General features: G+C 43.4%; 1 protein-coding gene and 1 long non-coding RNA gene across 6 annotated transcripts; both read right to left on the reverse strand.

Moving 5' to 3' along the window:
* Positions 1–292: 292 nt before the first annotated feature.
* LOC127006374 (26S proteasome non-ATPase regulatory subunit 7-like) lies at positions 293–8,153 on the reverse strand. 3 transcript variants are annotated; one of them, XM_050876292.1, is made up of 7 exons: positions 7,969–8,152; positions 6,139–6,378; positions 5,817–5,902; positions 5,051–5,236; positions 2,508–2,609; positions 1,839–1,991; positions 293–875 (listed from the first exon to the last, which is right to left on the reverse strand). In XM_050876292.1, exons 2-7 carry the CDS (start codon positions 6,362–6,364, stop codon positions 561–563), a joined length of 1,068 nt encoding a protein of 355 aa, XP_050732249.1. In that variant the 5' UTR covers positions 6,365–6,378; positions 7,969–8,152; the 3' UTR covers positions 293–560. The 3 variants fall into 3 exon arrangements, with proteins under 3 accessions (XP_050732249.1, XP_050732248.1, XP_050732250.1); XM_050876291.1 differs by having other exon boundaries at positions 6,139–6,382; XM_050876293.1 differs by lacking the exon at positions 293–875 and adding an exon at positions 1,003–1,148 and having other exon boundaries at positions 6,139–6,382; positions 7,969–8,153.
* LOC127006375 (uncharacterized) lies at positions 3,560–5,039 on the reverse strand. Of its 3 annotated transcripts, none has more exons than XR_007759528.1 (3): positions 4,860–5,039; positions 4,061–4,129; positions 3,560–3,623 (listed from the first exon to the last, which is right to left on the reverse strand). It is a non-coding gene; the product is annotated as an uncharacterized LOC127006375 (long non-coding RNA). The 3 variants fall into 3 exon arrangements; XR_007759527.1 differs by lacking the exon at positions 4,860–5,039 and adding an exon at positions 4,568–4,798; XR_007759529.1 differs by lacking the exon at positions 4,860–5,039 and adding an exon at positions 4,422–4,553.
* Positions 8,154–8,654: the final 501 nt, after the last annotated feature.

Here is an 8,654-nt window from a genome sequence, read left to right on the forward strand (position 1 = left end):
TCTCTCTCTCTCTCTCTCTCTCTCTTCTTTCCTCATATCTCTCTTTCTCTTCTTTCCTCCTCTCTCTCTCTCTCTCTCTCTCTCTCTAGTCTTTCCTCCTCTCTCTCTCTCTCTCTCTCTCTCTCTCTCTCTCTCTCTCTCTCTCTCTCTCTCTCTCTCTCTTCAAGGGGTAACTTTATAAACGCAATATTTTTTTTCTTTTTTTATTTACTTTTTTCTCATTATTTTTTTACATAATAAGAATAATATTTAAATTCCTCACCAGATAGAGTTAGTAGGAGTAGAAGTAGTGCTCTCTCTCTCTCTCTCTCTCTCTCTCTCTCTCTCTCTCTCTCTCACACGGCATACCAAACTTAACTAATTTGAAAAACTCCCTAAAATCTATTAACTCTCTCTCTCACTATCTTTCTTTCTCTCTCTTTCACACATATACAACTTTCTCTCTCTCTCTCTCTCTCTCTCTCTCATTTTCTCTCCCATTCTCGCTCTTTCTTTCTCTCTTTCACACACACAATTTTCTTTCTCTCTCTATCTCACTCTCTCTCTCTCTCTCACTCTCTCTACTTTTTATCCTTCTTTCCTTCACTAGTTTCCTCCTTCTCCTTCTCCTCCTTCTTGCCTCCATCCTTATCCTTCTCCCCATCCTTCTTGTCCTTATCCCCATCCTTCTTCTCCCCCTTCTTATCCTCCTTCTCCTTCCCTTCCTTCTTCTCCGCGTCTGTGTTGGCCAGCTTGTTGTTGATGAGGTTGTGGAGCGCGATGATTGAGCGGATCAGGGAGGCGAGGTAGACTACAAGCATCTGGTCATTGGTCTTGACGTAGAGGGACTTGATCAGGGGAGGGTTGGTCACGTCCGGGAGCAGGTTGAACATGTCCTGTGAGGGGTGGAGAGGGTGGGGTTAGGTTAGGTTAGGTTAGGGAAGTTGAGGGGAGTAAGTAAAAGGGGGGTTGTGTGGGGTTAAGTGTGAGGTTGGTTATATCCAGGAGCAGGCTGAACATATCCTGTGGGGGTGGAGAGGGTGGGGTTAGGTTAGGTTAGGTTAGGGTTGGAGTGTGTGAAGGTTGAAGGAGGGGTTAGAATATGGGTTGACATACAAGGACTTGATCAGGGGAGGGTTGGTCACTTCCGGGAGCAGGTTGAACATGTCCTGTGGGGGGTGGAGAGGGTGGGGTTAGGTTAGGGTTGGGATGTGTGAAAGTTAATGGGGGTTAGAATAAGGGTTTGAGGGTTTGTGTAGGGGTGATAGGTTTGCATGAAGGGTTAGCAGTGGGGTAGATGTGTGTTTGGAAGAGGTTGAAAGGGCAGTAAAAAAGGGGGGTTGTGTTGGGTTGGAAGGAGTGTGGTTAGGGGAGGGTTCGGTGGAGGTTGACAGGGGTGAATGTGAGGGTTTTGAGATCTTGGAGGTGAGGTTTGGGAGTTTGGAAGGGGTGAAAAGGGATTAGTATAGGGGTATGGGAAGCTTGGAAAGGTGTTAGAATAGGGCTTTAAGGAGCTTGAAAGTGGTCTGGAAAGGGGTTTGTGGGGGGGTTGATAGGTCTGGATGAAGGGGTTACATGGGAAGAGAGATGGAGTTGAAAAAGGGGTTCTGAGAGACACTGTGCGTGGAAACTGAGGTTAGGGACATAATGTTTTAGCAGGAAAAGGGTTAACAGAATGTCCGGGGGGTTCAAAGAGGTTTAAGACTCAAGAACAGGAGGGGGTTGAAGGCAAGGAGAGGTTGAAAGGCATTTGAAGATAAAGAAAACGGTTAGCAAAGGGTTAAGGTTTTTCAAGGTATAGAAGAGGTTAGGATGGAGGTTTGAGAAGGTCACACACACACACACACACACCCACGCACCTGCAAATGGTATACGATGGTGTGGTTGACGGGCAGCGTGCCGGCCACCACCTGCTGTAGATAGTTGGCAACCTCACTCAGCTGTTTGTGAAGCCCCCGAAGGCCCAGCAGCTGTGTGGTGATGCGCTGACCCAGGGACCCCACCACTGTGTCCTGGGGGGGTGAAGGGGTGAAGGGGGTGGTTACGGTGGGTAGGAGGAGGGAGGAGGTGTTTTTGGGGGGGTGAGTTATTGTATCATCCCATCTTTTTTTCCTTTTCTTTTTCTTGTATAATTTCATAGTTCCGAATTGAGGATCTTTTATATAATGGTTGTTTTTGTTATTTGTTATGATTCTTGTTGTTAAATTGTTCTTCCTCTGTCTAACTTTTCTTGCTTTCATTCAACTTTCCTTCCTTCTATTTTCCATTTCGTTCCCTCTTCTTTCTATTCCTTCCTCCTACATTTCTTTCTAATTATCCTATGTCTCTTCTATTCTTTCTATCTATTTCTTTCTCCTACGTTTCTTCCCATTCTTCTATCTCTCTCAAACATCTATTTTCCTTCCTCCTTGGCTACTATTGCTCCTAAGATTATTATTATTATTATTATTATTATTATTATTTATGTTACAAAATCTACTTACTCTCCACGTCCATTCTATATCCTATCAATCAACACACACACACACCTTAATATCCCTCAGTAGATGCTCCACCCCAACCTCTTCCGCCTCCTCCGCTCCGATCTCGCTAGCCACGTGCTCGAAGGTCTTGGAGGTGGGGGTACCGTCCTGCAAAGAGGGGGGTGGGGTGTGAGGGTCCACTGGTGCGAGGGTGCTGGATAGGGCGTCAATGTGCTGGTCATATACTGTAATACTGACCTTAAAATTATGTGTCTCAATGAAAAAATAAAACTAAACTTCCAGGGGTTAACTGAAGGTCATATGTGGGTGATTGGGTTCATTTCCCTGTCTATTTCTTTCCATTATATTTTCCCTTCTAATTTTATCCCCTCAACTTAATTTCGTAGTCAATTTTATCGATTATATTTCCCCTTCTAATTTTATCCTGTCAAACTCTTTCCATCTATCTCACCCCCAATACTCCACCTCTCTCTAATTCCTGTTTTCTCTCTCTTTCTCTCTATCTAATTCCATCTTCATCAGTGTCCATAATTGGTCTAGTTAATTTCTGTACATTTTTTTCTATTACAATTTTTCTTACTTCTAATTTTATCATCTCATTTTGTCTCCATCTCTCTCTAATTCCTGCTTTCTCTCTCTTTCTCTCTATCTAATTCCATCTTCATCAGTGTCCATAATTGGTCTAGATAATTTCTGTACATTTTTTTCTATTACAATTTTTCTTACCCTAATTTTACCCTCTCAATTTGTCTCCATCTCTCTCTAATTCCTGCTTTCTCTCCCTTTCTCTCAACCTAATCCTATCTTCATCAGTGTCCATAATTGATCTAGATAATTTCTGTACATTTTTTTCTATTACAATTTTTCTTACTCCTAATTTTATCCTCTCATTTTGTCTCCATCTCTCTCTAATTCCTACTTTCTCTCTCTTTCTCTATCTAATTCCATCTTCATCAGTGTCCATAATTGGTCTAGTTAATTTCTGTACATTTTTTTCTATTACAACTTTTCTTAATTCTAATTTTATCCTCTCAATTTGTCTCCATCTCTCTCTAATTCCTGCTTTCTTTCTCTTTCTCTCAACCTAATCCTATCTTCATCAGTGTCCATAATTGGTCTAGTTAATTTCTGTACATTTTTTTCTATTACAATTTTTCTTACCTCTAATTTTATCCTCTCATTTTGTCTCCATCTCTCTCTAATTCCTACTTTCTCTCTCTTTCTCTCTATCTAATCCTATCTTCATCAGTGTCCATAATTGGTCTAGTTAATTTCTGTACATTTTTTTCTATTACAATTTTTCTTACTCCTAATTTTATCCTCTCAATTTGTCTCCATCTCTCTCTAATTCCTACTTTCTCTCTCTTTCTCTCAACCTAATGCCATCTTCATCAGTGTCCATAATTGGTCTAGATAATTTCTGTACATTTTTTATATTACAATTTTTCTTACTCCTAATTTTATCCTCTCATTTTGTCTCCATCTCTCTCTAATTCCTACTTTTTCTCTCTTTCTCTCAACCTAATCCTATCTTCATCAGTGTCCATAATTGGTCTAGTTAATTTCTGTACATTTTTTTCCATCACAATTTTTCTTACCCCTAATTTTATCCTCTCATTTTGTCTCCATCTCTCTCTAATTCCTGCTTTCTCTCTCTTTCTCTCAACCTAATGCCATCTTCATCAGTGTCCATAATTGGCCTAGTTAATTTCTGTACATTTTTTTCTATTACAATTTTTCTTACCTCTAATTTTACCCTCTCATTTTGTCTCCATCTCTCTCTAATTTCTACTTTTTCTCTCTTTCTCTCAACCTAATCCTATCTTCATCAGTGTCCATAATTGGTCTAGTTAATTTCTGTACATTTTTTTCTATTACAATTTTTCTTACCTCTAATTTTACCCTCTCATTTTGTCTCCATCTCTCTCTAATTCCTACTTTTTCTCTCTTTCTCTCAACCTAATCCTATCTTCATCAGTGTCCATAATTGGTCTAGTTAATTTCTGTACATTTTTTTCTATTACAATTTTTCTTACCTCTAATTTTATCCTCTCAATTTGTCTCCATCTCTCTCTAATTCCTACTTCCTCTCTCTTTCTCTCAACCTAATCCTATCTTCATCAGTGTCCATAATTGGTCTAGTTAATTTCTGTACATTTTTTTCTATTACAATTTTTCTTACCTCTAATTTTATCTTCTCAATTTGTCTCCATCTCTCTCTAATTCCTACTTTTTCTCTCTTTCTCTCAACCTAATCCTATCTTCATCAGTGTCCATAATTGGTCTAGTTAATTTCTGTACATTTTTTTCTATCACAATTTTTCTTACCCCTAATTTTATCCTCTCAATTTGTCTCCATCTCTCTCTAATTCCTGCTTTCTCTCCCTTTCTCTCAACCTAATCCTATCTTCATCAGTGTCCATAATTGGTCTAGTTAATTTCTGTACATTTTTTTCCATCACAATTTTTCTTACCCCTAATTTTACCCTCTCAAGTTCATTTCCCTGTCCACTTTTTCCATTATATTTTCCCTTCCTCCTAATTCTATCCCCTCAAACTCTTTCCATCCACCCCACATCCATACTCACATCATGAACCTCCTCCACGCTGTAGTACGCCTCGGTGGGCAGCCCGATATTGCTGGCGTGGGCGTCGATGATGACCAGCACAGAGGTCCCGCAGTGCCGCCTGACCAGGTCGTTGATGGCGATATCGTTCTGGCACAGCTTAGGCCCAGTGTGGTACCAGCCAACTATCTTTTCACGTGCGTTGACCTGGGGATGGGGAAGACAGGGAGGGGTTAGTTTAGATGGGGGTGAGTTGGGGGAGGTGGGTGAATTGGGGAAGAAGAGAAGGAGGAGGAGGAGGAGAGAGAGTGTAGTGATAGGAAGGGAAGGAAAAGGAGGAGAGGGTATAGGAAGAAGAAGGGAAGGAAAAGGAGGAGAGAGAATAGTGATACCTTCCTTCCTTCCTTTCTTTCATTCTCTACTTGTTCCTTTCCTTCCCTTCCCTTCCTCACCCCTCACACACACACACACACACACACACCTTCATTCCTTCCTTCCTTCCTTTCTTTCTCTTTTTCTTCCTCCCCTTTCCTTCCCTTCCTCCCACACACACACACATACTTCCTCTTTCTCTCCCTCTGTTTTCCTTCCTATCTAACTGTCCCTTTCCTTCTCTCTCCCTCACACCCACATCGATACCTTCCTTCCTTCCTGCCTTTCTTCATTCTTTCTCTTCCTTCCCTTTCCTTCTGTTCCCCTTTTGGGTTTTCTTTCTTTTCTTTCCATCCCATTCACTCACACACACACACACACACACACACACACACACACACACACACACACACACCTTCTTAAACATGTTGTACTTGTTCTCGAGGTAGTCATGGTCCAGGAACCAAACTGTCTTGTCCTTCTCGTCCTCGTCGAAGGGAACTGGAAAACGACGAGTGATGATGATGGAGAATGATGGATGATACTTTAAGGTCTAATATTCATTACTACTAATATATATTTTCTCACACCTCCTCTTGTTGTTGTTATTATCATTCCGTTATCTTGTCCCCTTCCTTCCCTTCCTCACCTCCCTTCTTTCCCCCCTCCACCCACATCCCCTCCCATACCATTAACCCCCTTCCTCCTCCCCCCCCCTCCCCCATCCCATCACCCACCTGCGTAGGAGTTGGACACGTCTAGCACCCCGCGCGCCCGCCATGAGCCCAGCAGCACGCCCACCACTCTGCGGGTGGAGCCGATCTTGGTCATGCGGGTGAAGTGGTCGACCACGCTGAGCAGGACCAGCGGGTGAACCACCACCTTGCTGACGGGCACAACGGGGGCCCCGTCGCCGCTGTTGGGGGGCACGGGGGTGACGGTGGCGGTGGCTGCGGTGGCCATCACGACGAAGCTGCCTGGCTGGGGGGGGGGGAGGGGGGGAGAAAGGGGTTAGTGTCTTGTGGGTGGGTGTAGTTTGGCTCCACCGCCTCAGAACACTGTGTACATCCCTCCTTGCTGTGTGTAGTTTGGCTCCACCGCCTCAGAACACTGTGTACAACCCTCCTTGCTGTGTGTAGTTTGGCTCCACTGCCTCAGAACACTGTGTACATCCCTCCTTGCTGTGTGTAGTTTGGCTCCATCGCCTCAGAACACTGTGTACAACCCTCCTTGCTGTGTGTAGTTTGGCTCCACTGCCTCAGAACACTGTGTACATCCCTCCTTGCTGTGTGTAGTTTGGCTCCATCGCCTCAGAACATTGTGTACATCCCTCCTTGCTGTGTGTAGTTTGGCTCCATCGCCTCAGAACATTGTGTACATCCCTCCTTGCTGTGTGTAGTTTGGCTCCACTGCCTCAGAACACTGTGTACAACCCTCCTTGCTGTGTGTAGTTTGGCTCCATCGCCTCAGAACATTGTGTACATCCCTCCTTGCTGTGTGTAGTTTGGCTCCACTGCCTCAGAACATTGTGTACATCCCTCCTTGCTGTGTGTAGTTTGGCTCCATCGCCTCAGAACATTGTGTACATCCCTCCTTGCTGTGTGTAGTTTGGCTCCACCGCCTCAGAACATTGTGTACAACCCTCCTTGCTGTGTGTAGTTTGGCTCCACCGCCTCAGAACACTGTGTACATCCCTCCTTGCTGTGTGTAGTTTGGCTCCATCGCCTCAGAACACTGTGTACATCCCTCCTTGCTGTGTGTAGTTTAGCTCCACTGCCTCAGAACATTGTGTACAACCCTCCTTGCTGTGTGTAGTTTAGCTCCACTGCCTCAGAACATTGTGTGCATCCCTCCTTGCTGTGTGTAGTTTGGCTCCATCGCCTCAGAACATTGTGTACATCCCTCCTTGCTGTGTGTTGGCACATGATGCTTACAGGCAAAAATGCATGACCTCAAACTATTATATGGAGGTGAACAGCAGGGATGGAATATTCAGATTTGGTATTCATATTCAAATACATATGAATAACGTATTTAAGTGTATTTGTACCTATTCATATTTAATTAATTATCGATAAAAATCAAATACAAGAGAAAAGTGTTCATATCCTGCGAGTAACCTGACGAATAACAGAAAACTTATTGACAGAAATATTAGCTGTTGTTCCTTAGTAGTTGTGAGGCGAGTGACAGCCCTGCACGGAACACTGCCGAGTCACTGTTGCATAACTTTACATCACGTACTGCTGAACACAATTACGGGCGATGGTGAAGGCACCTCTCAGTGAAAAGTATTCATCAATGTATTCATGAGTACTTTCAAAACGTATCGTATTTGTTAAGGATCTCCCCCAAGCCAGGCCCAGGCAGAGAACCTAGAGAACACCGAAGAGGCAGGAAAATGACGCTGGAGGCTTTGCAGTGAGGGCAGTGAGGCCAAACACCAGACAAGTAACACAAAACCAAGGAACACAAGCCTCTAAGCACATTATTATCATTATTATTAGTGTTATTTTCTCCCACAGGTTGACGAGAAAGTGAAAACCCAACTTCCCGCCCTCCTTTACCTCACTTCCCGGGCGATGATCACACCACAACGACGTCCACAGGTGAGCAAGGGCCTAGTAATGAAGGTCACGTAGGGGTCAGGTCGCCAGGTCACGAGGAAGTGGTCGAAAAAGGTCAAAATGTGAAAGGAACCTCCGAACGCCGCCGCCCTTGCGTGTTGGTGTGGCGGACCGTCGACTTGCTTGGTGATCTTAAGTTTTGTTTCTGGTTATTATAATTTTATTCTCCATCAATCTCTAAGTCTATTTAAGTGTAATCGTGTGTTGATGTTTAAGTTGAAGTAGTGTCTGTAGGTTAAGGGAGGTCAAAATGTATGCGGGTGACCCTTTGACTTTGTTTGTTTTTTATATATATTTCTTATACTTATGTCAAAATTGATATATTAAAGAAGAAAAAAGAAAATTAAGGGATGTCTGGATGAAAAGTGAGATGAGAAGGAGGGAAATAGGAGGAAAACAACAGACCGAGACAGTGAAAGGAGCGCCGTTGCAAAGGCAAAACTCCGTTATTCCTGCGCATGGCCTCGGTGCTCACCTCCGTCACATTGTCCCGTAAGCTTGTAGAGAGGGCAGCGATCGATGGGCGATACTCGATATTTTCAGTGATCAATTATTTCGATTACATTTGTGGTTCCCCTTTGTTGTATTTTACAGCAATAAATATTTCAATTCAATTCATTAGTAAT

Source organism: Eriocheir sinensis, chromosome 32 (assembly GCF_024679095.1).
Source record: "Eriocheir sinensis breed Jianghai 21 chromosome 32, ASM2467909v1, whole genome shotgun sequence".
Taxonomy (NCBI): Eukaryota; Metazoa; Arthropoda; class Malacostraca; order Decapoda; family Varunidae; genus Eriocheir; species Eriocheir sinensis.

Bases quoted from the DNA above. Each gene is read 5' to 3' on its own strand.
- LOC127006374 (XM_050876292.1), bottom strand. From the start codon at position 6,364: ATGGCCACCGCAGCCACCGCCACCGTCACCCCCGTGCCCCCCAACAGC. The intron at 1,992-2,507 runs GTGTGTGTGTGT...TCACCCCCCCAG, and splicing joins ATCTACTGAGGGATATTAAG to GACACAGTGGTGGGGTCCCT. The intron at 876-1,838 runs GTGCGTGGGTGT...CACCCCTCACAG, and splicing joins CCATCGTATACCATTTGCAG to GACATGTTCAACCTGCTCCC.